This window comes from Schistocerca cancellata, chromosome 4 (assembly GCF_023864275.1).
Source record: "Schistocerca cancellata isolate TAMUIC-IGC-003103 chromosome 4, iqSchCanc2.1, whole genome shotgun sequence".
Classification (NCBI taxonomy): domain Eukaryota; kingdom Metazoa; phylum Arthropoda; class Insecta; order Orthoptera; family Acrididae; genus Schistocerca; species Schistocerca cancellata.
This window is the reverse complement of record NC_064629.1, coordinates 628846726-628865043: the sequence shown is the minus strand read 5'-3', so window position 1 is coordinate 628865043 and position 18318 is coordinate 628846726. Positions and strand designations below refer to the sequence as shown.

Here is an 18318-nt window from a genome sequence, read left to right as displayed (position 1 = left end):
ACCTTTCTCCACATCCCTGTTTTTAGCTGTCTTCACTTCTGTTGATTGGGATTGACGTGCAATTGTCCTCTTTTTGTCTTCTTGTTCTACAGTTTTGACCTGGGCACATATGACCCTAGTTGTTTTTGTGCCCCAAAACAAAACAAAACATTTTACTGACATAATGTAAAGTCACATCACATTGGATTATTGACCATTTGGAGCCTATATGTATTGGACAGTGGCTGAATATCACCCATAGTATCACTTCACAGCTGTGGAGAAGATTCTAGGAGGCAGTAAACATTTGAAACTGTATGTGCAAGGTTGAACATAGCTACAATTCTACACCAGGATCATTACATTACCTTACGTACCCAAAGATGTTCAACCTGCACAGAAACACCCTTAGCTAGAGCTTTTCTGGCTCACTCTGGGAGAGCGTGTTAGTCAACAAATTTGAATATTAGGTTTACAGAGTTTATGTCCGTAATCCTATTGAAATATTCCTCAAGAAATCATAGACACCATCAGTGATACATCCAAATAACTGTCTTCTTGCATACTGTAAACTAATTAGAATCTTTATTATACAAAATGGTTATCTGCATACTAAATATTAGTAGAAAATATGAACATCTTTTAGAAGTAGTACTTCCATACACAGAACTACTGTGACATGAAGAGACATGTAATCTTATGAATGACATTAATATCATATGTGAAAAACAAGAAAATTCCATACTGTTTTGTGTGAGATAATCTTGTATGTTACGTTTACACATGAGCCTTAACTGTGGTAATTGCTTTTATAACCAGGAATGTAATTTGTTGCAGGCTGTGTCAACAATACATGGGCTTTTTAAGATGATAAGAATACTGACAGTTAATATTGGTGGACTGGCAGCTCGTCTTTATGTAATTCAAAGAACAGCAAAGGAGTATCAGCAGTCTCTGCCACTGGAAGTCAAGAAAAAGCGAAAGAAGAAAAATAAACTGGAAAAGTGATTTGTGCCTTAATGTAATGCCAAATAAATATTGGGGCTCTTGGTTTATTTATCTTACCTTTGTCATAAAGAAATGAGTATTTGTTATGTGCTCCTGAACTGATGCTGAAAAGTAATATGCGTGATAAGTGACTAGCCCTCCAGGTGCACAGCGAACCTGTAGTAACATATTGCAGATCTCTCCAGTATTTAAAGTGAAACCCAGTTCTTTGCTCCATTGGACAATATTTTGATCTGTACTGTACACAGGCACATACAGTGTTTTCTTGTGATGCTCTCCTGTGTGCATCTAATGAGGAGAACATGGCAAGTGCCATAACCCGATCTCCCAGAAACTTCACTCAGTGAAAGAGGAGTCAAAATAAATGAACATTTGTCTGGGCTTATTCACAGATACTAGACTGTTTGTGGGAAAACAGCAGTTAAAGTTTTTGAGGCACTTTATGTGCCTTTTACTGGGCAGACCATTCAGCCAAATTGGTGGTGCATTGGCAAGCGTTACAGCATCACGTTTTTGTGCCGCATGTTCAAAACCCAATTTAATACTTTTATTTTTGTTTTTCATTTATGTACCCATGTTCCTAAAAGATTACTACATGAATGTTTCTCAATCTGTATTGAAATAATGTTTTCTTTATATGCCGGCTAATTGTATGTGTGTTGAATGATTAAAACAAAGAAAGAAGAAGAGAGACAGAAACAAGAAAAATCAATAAATGAATGAGAAAATTATTTTAAGTGGTTTTCAGTGAAATTCCTGTAGTGTGTTTAGATTCACAATTAATTGTAAGTGCCAGTTTTCAGTAAAGTGATCCATTACATATGGTTTGCCACAAAATTATTGCCAACATGTGAAATCTTCAGCAATGTGAGACCTGAGATTTAACTGGTGTATGTAATGTTCAAATAACTTCCGAGAATGCCGCCAGGGTCATCGCCGACAACCACCGATATTTCAATTGAAGCACGCTCTGCCATTTTCAAGTAAAGGCTCTATTGTTTTTTATTTAAATTCTGCATGGAATCCTGCACTCTCCCTTGTAAAAAAACAGAGGGACACAATTAATGCTACCTCACCAGTTGATTATTGATTTTACTATTGATAACTTCTGATGTTGGTGATCTTTGGTTTGTGACCGCATTAGTATTTACTTACAGTGTGTGTGTGTGTGTGTGTGTGTGTGTGTGTGTGTGTGTGTGTTTTATATCTTTCTGGAGTTTCTCTGAAAACCAAGGTTTTAAATTCCCTTGCACAGTGCTTACTTGCTGCAGTTATGCCTTGAAAATGGCAGGGTGTGCTTTCCTCAAAATATTGGCGGCCACATTCCCATCTTCAGCAGTTTTAATGACATTTCTTCTTGAAGTGAGATTCAAATGAAGAAATGTCCCTATGGCAAACCTGCCTCTGCACTATTCTTGTGGTGTTTGGAATTTCTCTGTAATGAAAGTTCCTACGATTTGTCTCATCCAAGGACAAGCACCATTTATTTCTGAAGAATAAACATGAGAATAAGATATAAGAATTAATATAAGCATCAGTATAAGAATGACATACACTGATCAACCAGAATATTATGACCACCTATCTAATAGTTAGTATGCCCACCTTTGACACTAATAACAGCTGGAGGGAGTTGGCACCGTATCTGCACACACACGTCACCTAATTCCCCTAAATTCTGGGGAGGGAGCGATGAGCTCTGATGCCACATTGTCATCTCTCAAATGTGTTTGATCGGGTTCAGATGTGGCGAGTTGGGGGGGGGGAATCGTAAGTATTGGAACTTGCCACTGTGTTCCTCAAACTACTCATCACATTCCTGGTCTTGTGATATGGCGCATTACCATGCTGAAAAATGCCACTGCCATCGGGAAACAGGGTTGTCATGAAATGGTGTACATCAGAGGTAGGCAACCACAAAGCCTTCATGATCTACTACTCTGTACGAACATATCAAAGTGATCTACTTTTAAAAATTCAATTGCTACATTTTTAATTTTTGGGTACCAGTACTGTAAAACAACTATTTAAAATAAAAGTTTCAAATCTTCACTATTTAGTTGAAACATAATAATTTTATTTCATAATATTCTCAAGTGTATTCTTACATTAGTAACACAAGAATTATTTTACATTTAATGTGAAATCTGAGTAGCTGTTCTGTCAACAATGTACTTCATATTTGGTGTATAACTTGTTACACTTAGTCAAAAACATGAATCAAAAATGGTTCAAATGTCTCTGAGCACTGTGGGACTCAACATCTTAGGTCATAAGTCCCCTAGAACTTAGAACTACTTAAACCTAACTAACCTAAAGACATCACACACACCCATGCCCGAGGCAGGATTTGAACCTGCGACCGTAGCAGCCTCGCGGTTCCGGACTGCAGCGCCAGAACCGCACGGCCACCGCGGCCGGCAAAACATGAGTCCACATGTTCATCAGTCAACCTTGTTCTGTGTTTATTTTTAATAAAGTTCATATTTGAAAACAGTGATTCACACAGGTAGGTAGAAGCAAACAAGGCCTTTATTATAAGAGCAACATTAACTAAGATAGGGTATTTCTCCTGAGGGATTAGAGGCCAACAGGTTTTTGGTTCTGCAACACTTTTGAGAAACAAATCATTTTTAATGATATTATTTCAAGTTCAAGAGCTGCCCTATCTATGTTAAAAACTTTTGCAATGGAAGAAGATATATTCAATAGTTCACAATGTTAGCCCAATGAAAAGATACAAACTGGGTTACCACTGAAATCTTTTTGAAGTCTGAAAACTGATCACTGAAATCATCCCTCAAATTGGAGATCACTATGCATGACATTCACTATTGTAAGGTATCCCACTTTCTTCTATTTGTGTCTTCAGAGTTGGAAAATGTCTTAATTCACCCCTCTTAATGCAGAACTCCCACAAAAAAAAAAAATTTCTGTGAAAGAATTTACTTCAGATATCATATCAGCAATATCTTCGTCACTGCTTTGAAATTTCAAATTCAGCTCATTAACCCTTAACTACTATCAACCGTCTCTCAGACAGCTACTAATTTTTGTGTCGAGATATTGCTCACACCCCTGCAAAACCAAATGAACTCTTCCATGTACCTTCCTATTGGCTGTCAAACTACATGTGCCAGCATTCTTGCATTGTTGCTGCTCTTTGTTTCGTAATTATTAGCCTTGAGATGTCTCTCAGATGTACCATAGTGTTTGCGTGCCGTGTTTTTGTTGCATGCTACTGTTTCTCCATGGCGGGGAAGAGACAGATGTGGGTGTTGAAGATCGCCACGTTGAATCTTCAGATGAAGACTTTAATGACAGCGATAATGACCTTGATTTTGAGATATTTAGTGATGAAACTGAAAGTGATGAAGATGTGACAGCTGATGATGATGGAGCTTACTTCTTCGGTAAGAACAGATGTTTTCGATGGAGAAAAAAGCAGCCACCAGCTAACGTAAGAACAAGGAAACACATCATCATCTTGCAGCTTCCTGGACTGCGACAGATGGCGAAAAGTCTTGAAGAAAACCCTGCTGTTTTGGAGGTATGGAAACTGTTCTTTACACTAGACATTCTAGACGAAATCATTTGATGGACAAATCTAAAAATATCTAAGCTTAGAGCACAATATGCTAACAATTGCTTATCCTAACTGCAAGATGTTGATGTCATTGAATTGAAGGCTCTAATTGGTCTATTAGTGTATTCAGCCATTTTCAAGTCGGGGAACGAGTCTGTTTACGGTCTGTTTGCAACCGATGGAGCAGGCAGAGATGTTTTCAGATGCACTGTGAGCAAAGATAGATTTCTATTTTTATTGTCTGCATTACGATTTGACAATGCAGATGATTGGGTAGAAAGAAAGAAAGAAAATAAATAGACAAATCAGCAGCAATTTCACAAATCTTTTTGCGTTTCATCGAAAACAGTCAACTTTGCTACTCTGTAAGTGCAACAGTGTGTGTCGATGAAATGCTTGTTCCTTTTCATGGAAGGTGTGGGTTTAGAACGTACATGCCAAACAAACCGGCAAAGTATGGCCTGAAAGTTCAGTGTTTGACTGACGCTCGTACAAATTACTTGTATAATGCATACATTTATTCTGGAAAAGGCAGCGATGGTCACACCCTTCCCAGCCATGAGAAAAATCACAGTGTTCCCACACAGGCTGTTCTTCGATTGGTGAAACCCAATGAAAACACAAGGAAAAATGTTACAGGTGACAACTGGTACTCATCAGTAGAACTAGTCAATGGACTTCCAAAAAAAGGTCTCACATTCGTTGGTATGCTGAAAAAGAACAAAAAGAAGATCCCACAGAACTTCTTACCTAATAAGAAACGTGGTGTGGAAGACATCTGTTTACAGTTTTACAGAAGACATGACTCTGGTTTACTTTGTGCCCAAGAAGTCCAAAGCTGCAATACTGATATCTCCTATGCACCATTCAGTAAACAATGATCCTGAATCAGGAAAACCTGAGATCATCCTGTTTTATAACACAACAAAAGGTGGTGTGTACTGTGTCGACCAAAGGTGTGCAGCTTAATCGTCAAGCTGCTGGACAAGAAGATGGCCTTTGGCCATTTTCTTCACATTAGTGGATATTGCTTGTGGTGTAAATTGTTATGTGGTACATCAAGCTTATCCAAAGACAGAGGTAATGCTGAGATTGAGCTTCATGAAGATTCTAGCAAGAGACATAGTTGAACCTCATATGAAGCATAGAATTTCTATTGGATGCTTGCCACAAGAGTTGAGTGACACGATCAGGAGAATACTTCACTTACAAGATGAGCCTCAGACACAGAAAGAAGAATTCGAAAATCGAAAAACGTGTGCCTTTTGCCCTCCTCATCTGAAGAGGAAAACAAGATATCCATGTCAACGGTGTGGTGTTCCAATTTGTTTGGAGTGTTCCAGGAAGGTCTACGTCAAGTGTGTGCAGGTGGAAATTTGACTAAAGTATGATTCAGTGGCACATGAGAACATGTATTTAGTTTTTACTTGTAATTTTAGAAGTAAAATGTGGCAAAGTTTCTCCATTCATAGACTTATGGACTGAAATATTCACTCTACATTGCAAAGATGAGTCATAAACTGAAAGTTGACTTCGCACACAATTTATCGTAAGTCATGTTGGATTTTTCCACCTAGTTATATTGCCAATTTGTAATATAATCCCTCTGATGAAAATCTGTGTGTGAGTAGAGAGCTAACTATTTTCTGTTATTTTTGTAATTCATAAAATAAAAATATACTCCAAATTTCACTTTGTTTTAATTGTCAAAATGGTTAAAATACTGCATTGCTTAACAAAAATCAAATTTCTACAAATACCACCTCTAAGAAGTGTAATGAACGACAAGAAGTCAAGAAACTCTATATTCAGCAAAATTCTGGTTTGATATATAAAATATAAAAATGCTGTCTGTGAGACCCCTCCATAGTAATTGTGTTCCTGTGAATGACCATAGTAGTTAAGGGTTAAGCTTTTCTGTTTGGTCAATTAAGAAAGCAAAATTCATAAGCCAGAGAGGATCTTCAATACAAGCTGACAGACTATTCTCATCTTGTTCTTGCTTGTGGAAATGTTGTAGCACTTTTCCCTTGCTGAGTCAATGCACTTCAGTGTGGAGCAGTAAATCTCCATCCTGTAGTTCTAGTTCATTTGCCAAATCTTTGAAAAGTCTTCTTTGAAAAGAGTGAGACCTAATTTTGTTGACTATCTTTACAAAAGTATTCGTAGTTTCATTCAACAGTGGAAAACTTTCATCTCTTTGGCACACAGAGCAATAAAACCACTTTTAGAACCTCTCAATGCTGGCTCCATCTGTGGTAATGCTTACAAGCTTGTGGATAGGTATTTTCTCTGTTAGAATGAGTTGCTTCATGGCAAAAAATATATCTTCTCCTCTTGTATGGCCTTTCAAAGAAATTACTTTCGAAAGTTCTTCCTTGACAGTAAAATTATTAAAAACCATCCTTGCAAAAACTTGCAACTGAGCAGTACCTGTTGCATCAATGGACTCATCTAATTTCATTGAAAAATAACAGCACTCATCCAAATCTGTTTTTAGTTGAGAGAAAACATCATTATACATATTTTCAACTCCCCTTGTGACTGTTCTTGATGAAAGTTGAAGGGATTTGATGGCAGCAACTATTTCAGACTTCTTCTTGAAATTATGAAACAACTCATCAGCAGCTTCTCAAAATGCTTCTTTTACGAATTCACCATCTTCGAAGGGTTTCTTCCTTTTCACCAATACATTCGGAATACAATAAGAAGCAAGAGTGGCAGCAACACTTTTGTCTACTGGTTTTGTGAACATTCTTTGTTGAACACTTAATTGATTTTTAAGTTTCTTGATTTTCTCAGTTCGGAGTTTACAGGAAACTCGGTGTTAACATGTGGGTGCACAGTTTTGAAATGTCTCTTGATGTTTGTCTTTTTCACAAAAGCAATCTTAGTGTAACACAGTAAACAAATGCATGTGACATTTCTTTCAGTTACGACAAATTCGTGTTCCCATTCAGAATGAAAATGATAAATTTCACATTTTTTTAAATACAAAACTCATTATGTGTGAAGTCACTGCACTACTCGTATGTTCACGAAAGTGTCAACAAGGTATGCAACTACGCATGCTCAGTGCTGAGTACTGATGGCACAAAAAAGTTCTACCTATGTCCTTTCCATACTCTACTACATCGCAGAAGTTGGTAGTACACGGCATGAAACTCACCGCCTTCTCCTGACACGTATCAAACACATTTCACAAAGATGAGTGAAACAATGCAGCAACAAGTGCCGTGCAGGTGGCAGCTGATTTAACTAATGTGGCAGAAAATTTTATAGGTTCAAGGTAGATGTTGGTACCAGTTCTACACTGTTATTAACAAACAACACAACTTGTATTGAACAAGGACAAATTTTTACTACTATGGAAAACAATTAATGACTTTATTCAACAATTTTTCTTTTGCACTCTCAGTACTCACATGATCTACAAAATAAGCACTCGCGATCTACCAGTAGATCGCGATCAACGTGTTGCCGACCCCTGGTGTACATGGTCTGCAACCAGTGTGCGATACTCTTGTCCATTATGTCACCTTGCACGAGCTCCACTGGACCCATGGATGCCCACATGAATGTTCCCCACAGCATAGTGCAGCTGGTCTCCATCCCACAGCACACATGTTGAGGAGTTGTCACCCTGGAAGACGATGGATTCGCACCCTCCCATCAACATGGTGAAGAAGGTGTCGGTATTCATCAGACTATGCAACACTCTGCCACTACATCAACATCCAGTGCCAATGGTCTCTTGCCAATTTCTTGCCGATGTCATGGCGTTAACATCGGCATATGTATGGGTTGTTGGCTGTGGAGGCCCATCGTTACAAATGTTCGGTGCACTGCACGTTCATACACACTTGTACTCTGCCCAGCATTAGTCTGATGTTAGTTCCATCGCAGTTCGCTGCCTGTCCTGTTTTACCAGTCTGTCCAGCCTGCGATGTCTGCCATCTATAATGAGAGGTAGCCACCAAACCCCAAAAGTCTGGAATTGATTTCATCTTGGTTTCACATGTGTTGAAGACACTGACACCAGCACTCCTCGAATACCCGACAAGCCATGCAGTTTCCAAAATGCTCATGCTGAGCCTCCGGGCCATCACTATCTGCCCTTGGTCAAACTCAGATAGATCACTCACCATTTCCATTCTACTCATGGGCAGCATGCTCACTGTGTGTGTCTGGATAGCAGCCATTCCTCACCAGGTGACACTGCTATCACCTTGGTGGGTTTATATCGATAGTAGGTCAGTGGTCATAATGTTCTGGCTGATCAGTGTATAAGAATATGAGAATTTAAAAAGATTGTAACCCATGAAAATACCTTACACGCATATATAATATAGTTTTGTATGACACTTAGTTTGAAACCCAGTTGTAATTTTGCAGTTAATATCCCTGTATCCCTTACCTTGATAAAGAAACATTCATGGAGTAACCTTCTACAGACATGGATACATTAATAAAAAACAAAAATAAAAGTAATAATCAGGTTTCAAACACGGGGCGCAGAATTGAGGGGCTGTGCCACCATTTTGACTGAGATTAGCGAGCACTAAAAGCCACCTAAATTACATTGAAGTTATGGCAGTTGCCACGTTCTTCTCATAAGAGATAAGGCATTTCATAAATGATTAGGAGTTTGCTGATCAGCTGTGCAACATAAGGCAGGAAAGCTATTGAAGCAACTGGAAGTGTGGTATAAAGTTTTAATTTCAAACTTCTGTTATTTGCGGCCTATGAAAACTGAATTATTTGTGTTATGTATCTTCCTTCAGTTTCTGAATTTTTTTAGTTGTGTGGTTATGAAGGAAATTTTTGACATTTTAAAACACAATGATTTTTTTAAGCTTGTGCTCCATCTTATATTATAGTAAAACTATGTTTTACACACACTTTTGTCATGTAGTGCAACTTGCTCTCCCTTATACCATATACTGAGATGTTTTCACACTGTGTGTTACGTGGCATGGTTGCCAGAACTTTGTTAACACTCAGAAATGCTAAGTTGGCATATACAGTTGCACAACCAGGTGCTGTGGATCACCATGAACAATATTACTGTCTGTCCAAAAAAGTCCAGAGGAAGTTGTTGAAAATCACAGAGGTTGTTATTAGTAATAAAGTAACAAGTGGAGTAAGCAGCCAATTGTAATCGAAATCGGAAGCAAACATGGAAGCAGTTAATCCAGGCAGAGGAAAGTGCAGCACTGAAGTTAACAATGAAATGATTTAGAAGCCTATGGTAGTGTTAAGTGCATCACTGCAGGCAGTTGCAACTGTGCCACTGCTGATGGTGCAGGTTTAGCTTCAGGTTTGTGATAGCTCCCTCAGTTTTGGTGAGTCTTGAAAGTCTGAAGTATCTCCCCACCTGTGGCTGGTGAACATGACTGAAATCTACCAGTTTTGTCCTTGCTACTCCACAGTAGAGGAATGCTGACAAGAGCTACTTCTGCATCTACATGAATACTCTTCAGGCCCCTGATGGTGTGTGTTGTGGCTACTTCTGGTACTTCTAACTGATTCCCCCTTCACTATTCCATTTGCAGATTGCGTGTGAGAGGAATGATTGTTGGTAAGCCTCTATGATAGCTCCAATTTCCCTGTTGTGATAATTTTGCTAGACGTATGTGGGAGGAAGTAATATGTTGTCCTACTTTTCCCAGAATGTACTCTCTCATAATTTCTGTAGCAAACTTCTCCATGACACACAGTATCTCTCTTGCATCATCTACCACTGGAGTTTGTTGAGCATCTCTATAACATTCAGATTGCCAACTAAACAATCCCTTGATGAAAGGTGCCACTCTTTGTTTGATCTTCTATCTTTTATGTCAGTCCTACGTGGAAAGTGTCCTAGATTGATAAACAATACCCAGGAATCAGTCGAACGAGTGCTTTTTAAGACAGTTCTTTAGTGGATGAATTACATTTCCTCAAGAGTCTCCCTACGAATCTGTCTCGCATCTGCTTTTCCTACTATTTGTTTTATGTGGTTGTTCCACTTAAGGTCGCACAGATAGATACTGTCAGATATTCTAAGGTGGTTCTTGTTTCCAGCAATTTGTCATCAATAGTGTAGTTGTTCAGTAGTGCAACACTTTTGCTATGAATATGCAATATATAACATTTATTTATGTCCAGGGTCAACTGCCAGTTCCTGCATCATTCATCAGTCCTCTGCAAATCTTTGCCACCTGTGCTGGCCCATGATGTAACAGTCCCTGGTTCACAGTTCAAGATAAAAGGTTTTGAGGACATTTGGTTCCAAGGAGGGAGGAGACATTAGTGTAGCAACTATGGTTCTAATAGCGGAGCAGTGAAATGGGCAGGGGGTCAGATCTTTGGCATGAGCATATGTTAGAACCAGGAAGTCCAATGGTAGGGAAGATATAATTATGTCAGTACTGATGATGTGATCTCAGTGGATAACCACTCCAGAGAACCTGTCTCCTGTCCGTAAGCTTGTGGCATGCAGAGATGGTGTTGGGTGGACATCATAAAACAGGCAGGTCTGGAGCTGCATGGGCTAGCAGACATATAACTGATTCTTGTGTCAAACCAGCTTACCCGCCTCGAAAGAAATTATGAACACACAGTTTCCCCCTCCGGACCATCACTGTTGTGAAGTATCTGCTCTCGATAACATTTTAAGGCATACAAAATTGTTAAGGCTTTCGTGGCCACTTGTTGACAAACTACCTATTGGCTTCTGTCTCGGGTTCTTCGGCCGACGTTCATCTAAAGATTTTTCTGACGTTTCGCCAGCACGAGTGGCTGGCATTGTCAAAGCTTCACCCTCCATTGCCGGTGGTGAACTGGAGGCAAGCTCGCGGCCGCAGACTATATGTACCTGGCGCGCCAACGTCCGAGGGCTTCTCCGCGGTCATTTCCGGTGCGGTTCTCCTCTTGCTACCTGCGATGGTCGTTCGCTGCAGTACGGGAAGCCAGGATCCGTTTACCTTAAGGCTTTCCTCTTTCTTGTTGAAACTGTTCGCGTGTTTTTGGATTTCTACAGCTTCTCTGAACAAGCGCATGTGATAGTGCTTCTCTACAGCCAGAACTTCCGTGTCGGCGAATTTTATTACGTGGTCGGTCTCATTCAGTGCATGCTCTGCCACGGCCGATTTCTCCACCTGCCCCAACCTGCAATGTCGCTTATGCTCTTTGATCCTGGTGTTAATGGATCGTCCAGTCATTCCGACATAAACTTTTCCGCATGTGCAAGGTATACGGTATATTCCCAACATTGCAAGTGGGTCTCTTTTCTCCTTCGGTGATCTAAGACACTCTTTGATCTTCCTTGTCGGTTTGAAAATCGTGTTTACACCGTGTTTGCGCAATATACGGCCGATTCTGTCCGTCACTCTGGGAATGTATGGCAGAAAGGCCGTACCCAACATGCAGTGAAGTTGACCCAATAGTTTTAATTCTAGGGTTTGTGGGAAGACATCATGGTAATCCTCCCATTCCATGCTGACCAAGATGAGATGACATTCAGTACATGACAGTCGTGGCACAACATTAAGAGCATTCACCAGGGACTTGGGCACCCTCCAGCATCTGTGTTGACCATCTATGTTGAAGGAGGCACTACAGGACCTCCTGGGGAAGAGGGACGATGCTCGGTTGCCCATACTGCCTTTGCCATGACGACATGCAATCTGTCTAGAGAATGCTGCAGCATGGCACTGGTCAAGTGTGGGTTCATTCCATAGGATGGTTCAATAGTGCATCCACACTTGCATGCTGAGTGGTTGGTTTTATGTGAATGTCAGTTTTATGCACTGATCCATAATGTTCATCATACAGGATGCCAATTGAAGCCTATGCCTGTAGTAACATATGAGCACTTAATCCTAGCAAAGATAAATGCTGCAATGAAATTAACAGTAAAGTGAATTACCAGCTCCTGGTTGTCTCAAGGTCAGACCTGCATGAGATTTAATCCATGACGGGTGTCCACCATATTTACAGTAATGCTGACTTGCTTTTAGAATTGAGACTGTATACATCTTTCTGGTTATAATTAAACTTTCCATATTTGGCACGTTATAACACAGAAACTAATTACCGTATGAGCACCAAACTAGGTAGTAGCATTAATGTCCAGAGTATGGGGTGCCCGATTTCCATGTGTCACAGCATCAGCATCCAGTTCCAACTATAGCCACTACGTGCCATGATCAATCATTGTGATCCATAGTCTCACACACCTGACCAGTCGCAGTGCACTTGTTGATGTGTCAACATCAGCTTGGACAAAAGGAGCAGGGGCATTATTGGTGAAGCTCTATTATCAAGACAACAGTAATGCTGCAGCTGCACTTAGAGAATATTGCCGGCTGAAAGGATTATGGAAGGGTCCTCTTTTTCCACTTGCTGTTTGGAGCAACTGGAGAACTGGGTGTCACTCCGGGAAGAGGCCAATGGCCAGTTGCACTACAGGTGGTTGATGAAATCACTGTTGCTATGGCACACAATGCTGCGTGCAGTTCTCTATCATCAGGTAGTGCATGTGCTGTGTCACGACAGTTGAACATCCCGTGGTCCACTGTACGGAAGGTGCTTCAAACCATTCTCAAATAGTACTCATACAAGATCCATATCATACAGCAGCTTGCACCACAGGACGCCCAACGGCATGTTGACTTAGCTCTTCACTTTCTCACAAGGATTGAAGCTGATGAGGGCTGGCCATGGACCATCCTATGGACAGACAAAGCTCATTTTTCTCTTTCGGGTGAAGTGAACATACAAAATTTCCAAGTATGAGGATCTTCACCTCCAGTCACTGTGCATGAAGTTCCTCTGTATGGTAAAAATTTCACCATAAAATTTGGCTTCACGGCTACATTCATCATGGCCCATTCTTTTTTTAACAGGTTGGCGCTCAAGGACCAAAGACGTTCACTGTGACTGGCCAGCATTACTGCGATATGCTTCACCAGCATGTCATACGTGCCCTACAGGAGAGAGACGCATTCAACTCAACAGTTTTCATACAAGATGGGGCCTCACTGCACGTTGCGCATGAAGTTAACCTGCTTTTCCAAAACATATGGAAAGGATCAAATTATCAGCTGATCATTTGCAACTGCTTGGCTGGCACAATCATCTGATCTCACTCCCTGTGATTTCTGGTTGTGGGGCTATCTGAAGGACAGGGTTTACCAGGGGAACATTCACACATGTGCTGATCTGAAGTACATCGTATCAAGAGAGGAAGCTAGCATATCTACAGACATGCTTAGTTCTTCTGTGCTGAATGCAATTCTGGACACTGATGGGCGCCATATTGAGCCCCTTTTGTAGCAGTAATGGTACCGGTATGTAATGGTACTATGTACTGCAGTGGCACATTAAAAGTGTTTCAATTGAATTGATTTTGCATTATTTCTCTTCCCTTGTCCTCGACGTTAATGCTACCAAGTTTGGTACTCGTACGGTAATCAGTTTCTGTGTTATAACGTGTTAAATAGGGAAAGTATAATTATAACCACCTGCTATATATACACTACTGGCCATTAAAATTGCTACACCATGAAGATGACATGCTACAGATGCGAAATTTAACCGACAGGAAGAAGATCCTGTGATATGCAAATTATTAGCTTTTCAGAGCATTCACACAAGGTTGGCGCCGGTGGCGACACCTACAACAAGCTGACATGAGGAAAGTTTCCAACTGATTTCTCACACACAAACAGCAGTTGACCAGCGTTGCGTGGTGAAACGTTGTGATGCCTCGTGTAAAGAGGAGAAATGTGTACCATCACATTTCCGACTTTGATAAAGGTCGGATTGTAGCCTATCACAATTGCGGATTATTGTATCGCGACATTGCTGCTCATGTTGGTCGAGATCCAATGATTGTTAGCAGAATATGGAATTGATGGGTTCAGGAGGGTTATACGTAACGCCGTGCTGCATCCCAACAGCCTCGTATCACTAGCAGTCGAGATTACAGGCATCTTATCCACATGGCTATAACGGATCGTGCAGCCACGTCTCGATCCCTGAGTCAACAGATGGGGACGTTTGCAAGACAACAACCATCTGCACGAACAGTTTGATGACGTTTGCAGCAGCGTGGACTATCAGCTCGGAGACCATGGCTGCGGTTACCCTTGACGCTGCGTCACAGACAGCAGCACCTGCGATGGTATACTCAACAACGAAATGCCAAAACGTCATTTTTTTTGAATGAATCCAGGTTCTGTTTACAGCATCATGATGGTCGCATCCGTGTTTGGCAACATCGCGGTGAACGCACATTGGAAGCGTGTATTTGTCATCGCCATACTGGCGTATCACCCGGCGTGATGGCATAGGGTGCCATTGGTTACATGTGTCAGTCACCTCTTGTTCGCATTGACGGCGCTTTGAACAGTGGACGTTACATTTCAGATGCGTTACGACCCGTGGCTCTACCCTTCATTCGATCCCTGCGAAACCCTACATTTCAGCAGGATAATGTATGACCGCATGTTGCAGGTCCTGTACAGGCCTTTCTGGATACAGGAAATGTTTGACTGCTGCCCTGGCCAGCACATTCTCCAGATCTTTCACCAGCTGAAAACGTCTGGTCAATGGTTGCCGAGCAACTGGCTCGTGACAATACGCCAGTCACTACTCTTGATGAACTGTGGTACCGTGTTGAAGTTGCATGGGCAGCTGTACCTGTACACACCATCCAAGTTCTGTTTGGCTCAATGCCCAGGTGTATCAAGGCCATTACGGCCAGAGATGATTGTTCTGGGTACTGATTTCTCAGGATCTGTGCACCCAAATTGCATGAAAATGTAATCACATGTAAGTTCTAGTGTAATATATTTGTCCAATGAATACCCGTTTATCATCTGCGTTTCTTCTTGGTGTAGCAATTTTAATGGCCAGTAGTGTGTAAAAAAATTGAAGTCACCATCTAGCTTCCATCTGTGTTTGCAGGCTAATCTCAGGAGCTGCTGCAGAGAATTTGATTCATTTTATAGTAATAGATACACTGACCTATGAGAAAGGCTTTTGTATATAATTTATAAACATTTCATATTACTTGGCTGGATTACAATGAATTAAAATTAAGTTGTGAAAATAATGCCACTGTCACTTATTGTATGGCTGCAATAACTCAAGAGAGCATCAGTACCTTGAGTTAGGAGAAAGTGTGACTGGTGTGCTGGTCTAGTCGTATAGTATTTGACTAAAAAGTGAAAGGTTGTGCGATTGAATCCTACTGGGTCAATTTTTTTCACTCTGGCTTTTAACCTAACATTCACCTTCAAATGAAGGGAGATTCACCAGAAATGAAATGTGGCTCAAATTCCACAGTGCACTATAGCCACCCTTTCGATGGTTAGATAAATGGTTAGGGACATGCAAGTTGCCTAAGTGACACTCAATTGATTAGTCATTAAAGAGCAACTGCATAGCGAAAAACGTGAATGTTGGAAACTTGAAGTTTTGAATTATTTATGATTAGAGTAAAATGCAGCATGGGATGTAAATAGTATTGTAGTAAACAGAAATAATTTAAAATAAAAATAATTTTAGCCCTACACTATTTTAGTCAAATTTGTAATTATTCATTATATGAATCCAACTTGTTATAAAATTTTAAATGACGTATGTTTGATGATTGTAAAACCAACAGCAAAACGTGTTTCTGTTCAATATGTTGTGTACAGTATATGTACTGGAAAAGAGATTTATATGGACAAATAAATAAATATGACAAATAAGAAAAAGATAACCATCTTATCATCAACCTGTGAAGAGATAATTTGATATAATTAAATATTTTTAACCAACAGCTTTCCTGCAATCATTTGAGAACTGTTGTCTGGTAACAAAATGTGGGAATCCTGAATATGTTGTGTTTTATTTGTATGCTGAAAGTAAAATATTTTCCAAAAAATTATTCTGTCATATTGAGAAACTTACTTCATTCACATGCAGTGGGTTGACAAGCCATGAGATACCTACTACTATCATGTGGGACCTTCTTTTGCCTGGCATAGTGCAGCAACTCAGTGTGGCATGGACTAAACAAGTCGTTGGAAGTCCCCTGCTTCCTCTATAGCCATCCTCAATTGCAAAAGTGTTGCCAGAGCAGGATTTTGTGCACGAACTCCCCTCGCGATTATGTCCCATAAATGTTCGATGGGATTCATGTTGGGCGATCTCGGTGGCCAAACCATTCACTCAGATATATGAAGATGGTACCTGTTCTTTCGAACATGTCCAAAAGAACAGATAATATTGGTGGTTTTACAGCTCTTGAAGAATGAAATTACAATGAAATCCAGACCATTAGCTGCTTACAGGCGTTGATAAATATCAACAGGGACAGTTGAAAATGTGTGTTCTGACCAGGACTCGAACCCAGGAACTCCCGCTTACATGGCAGTTGCTCTATCCCACTGAGTCATTGAGGACACAGAGGCTAGTGTGACTGCAGGGACTTATCTCTGGCATGCTCCCCATGAGACCACATTCCCAATTTACTGTCCACGCACTACATTTGTAGTGCCCCTGCCCACTATACTCAGTACTCACGGCAGTCAATCTACTGATTCCTGTAAGAGTTTGAGCAATGTGAGTGCATCCACTCTGAAGAAGATCATTTGATGGTAAGCGTTATCTATATGAAGATATCCTGTAGAACCTGGTCCTCCCAACCTGGTATATGCCGACTGCCGCATCCCTGCATGTTTGTCTGTCTGAAAGGACCCATGATCACAGAAATGCCCAAGAAGGGCTTGAAATGTTGTGTGATGTGGTTGGTGTCTGTAGGGGTACTTGTTTTGGTATAGCTGTGTTGTCTCTCAACCATTTCCATGTGCTTGGCCGTAAACAAACACCATCTCAGCTTGTTCCCAACATGAACGCCAGACCATTCTGTGGCTTACAGTAAGCTGCGTCAATCACACATCCTGCAGCACAAAAGGAATGCATGGCGCATGGTCAGAGGAACTGTTATTCGTCAACACCATCTACTGTGGCAACAATACATTTCCGGATACATGTTCATAGAAATTTTTTTCCTCCATTCCAGTCAGGACTCTGTCCCTGCAGTTTGTCGGTTTTATTAATGTTCACCCTGTAAACACATACTTTCTCCGCAGCCATTAACCCAACCAAAGAAAAAATAAAAATCACAAAGTATCAACAACTATCTGATGTTATTGCTGAGGACGGTAGCAAAATAATGAAAACTGAAATCCTAAATAAGAAAACAAAATGTTGGCCGCAAAGAACCAGAACTCGCTGCTGATCTTATACGATGTTCCCCCACCATGGTGGAGGAGGACATATCAGACAATGCAAGGGAGCAGACTTTGGCTGATATTACTGAAGAAGAATTTAAGAAAATGTTCGAATTGATATTTAAGAGAGGCACTAAGGCAAGATATGGTAGTTCATCGTGTTGTTGTAGAGGTTACTGCTACCCTCTGCAACATTATACTAAAGTAGGGCAGAGTGTGTCTGGGATACAACTGTGTCACAGATAAAGATTACATTGTGGTACCAAGGTGCTACAAATGCCATGGTCTTCAGACATGGCAAATCCTTTCAATACATCCATTTCCCAGATGGAAGGCCCTCCAGGCTTCTCCATCTCTCATTTTTATCTGTATCAAATTTAACTATGGTATGTGTAATGATTGGGTATATGCGCACAGTGATTGATCTAATCATACTTGAATGTTCTGGGATTACAATTACTTGGGCTGTCT

The 18318-nt window shown here is 40.6% G+C and overlaps 1 protein-coding gene across 1 annotated transcript in view; it reads left to right on the top strand.

Annotated features, from left to right (window-relative positions):
* The window catches only part of LOC126184503 (tRNA (guanine(6)-N2)-methyltransferase THUMP3-like), a 125267-nt gene extending 123549 nt beyond the window's left edge, over positions 1–1718 (top strand). Inside the window, exon 7 of the mRNA XM_049926895.1 lies at positions 817–1718. Coding sequence (XP_049782852.1) covers positions 817–987 — 171 coding nt within the window. The 3' untranslated portion in view covers positions 988–1718. The remainder of the gene's footprint in view (positions 1–816) is intronic.
* Positions 1719–18318: the final 16600 nt, after the last annotated feature.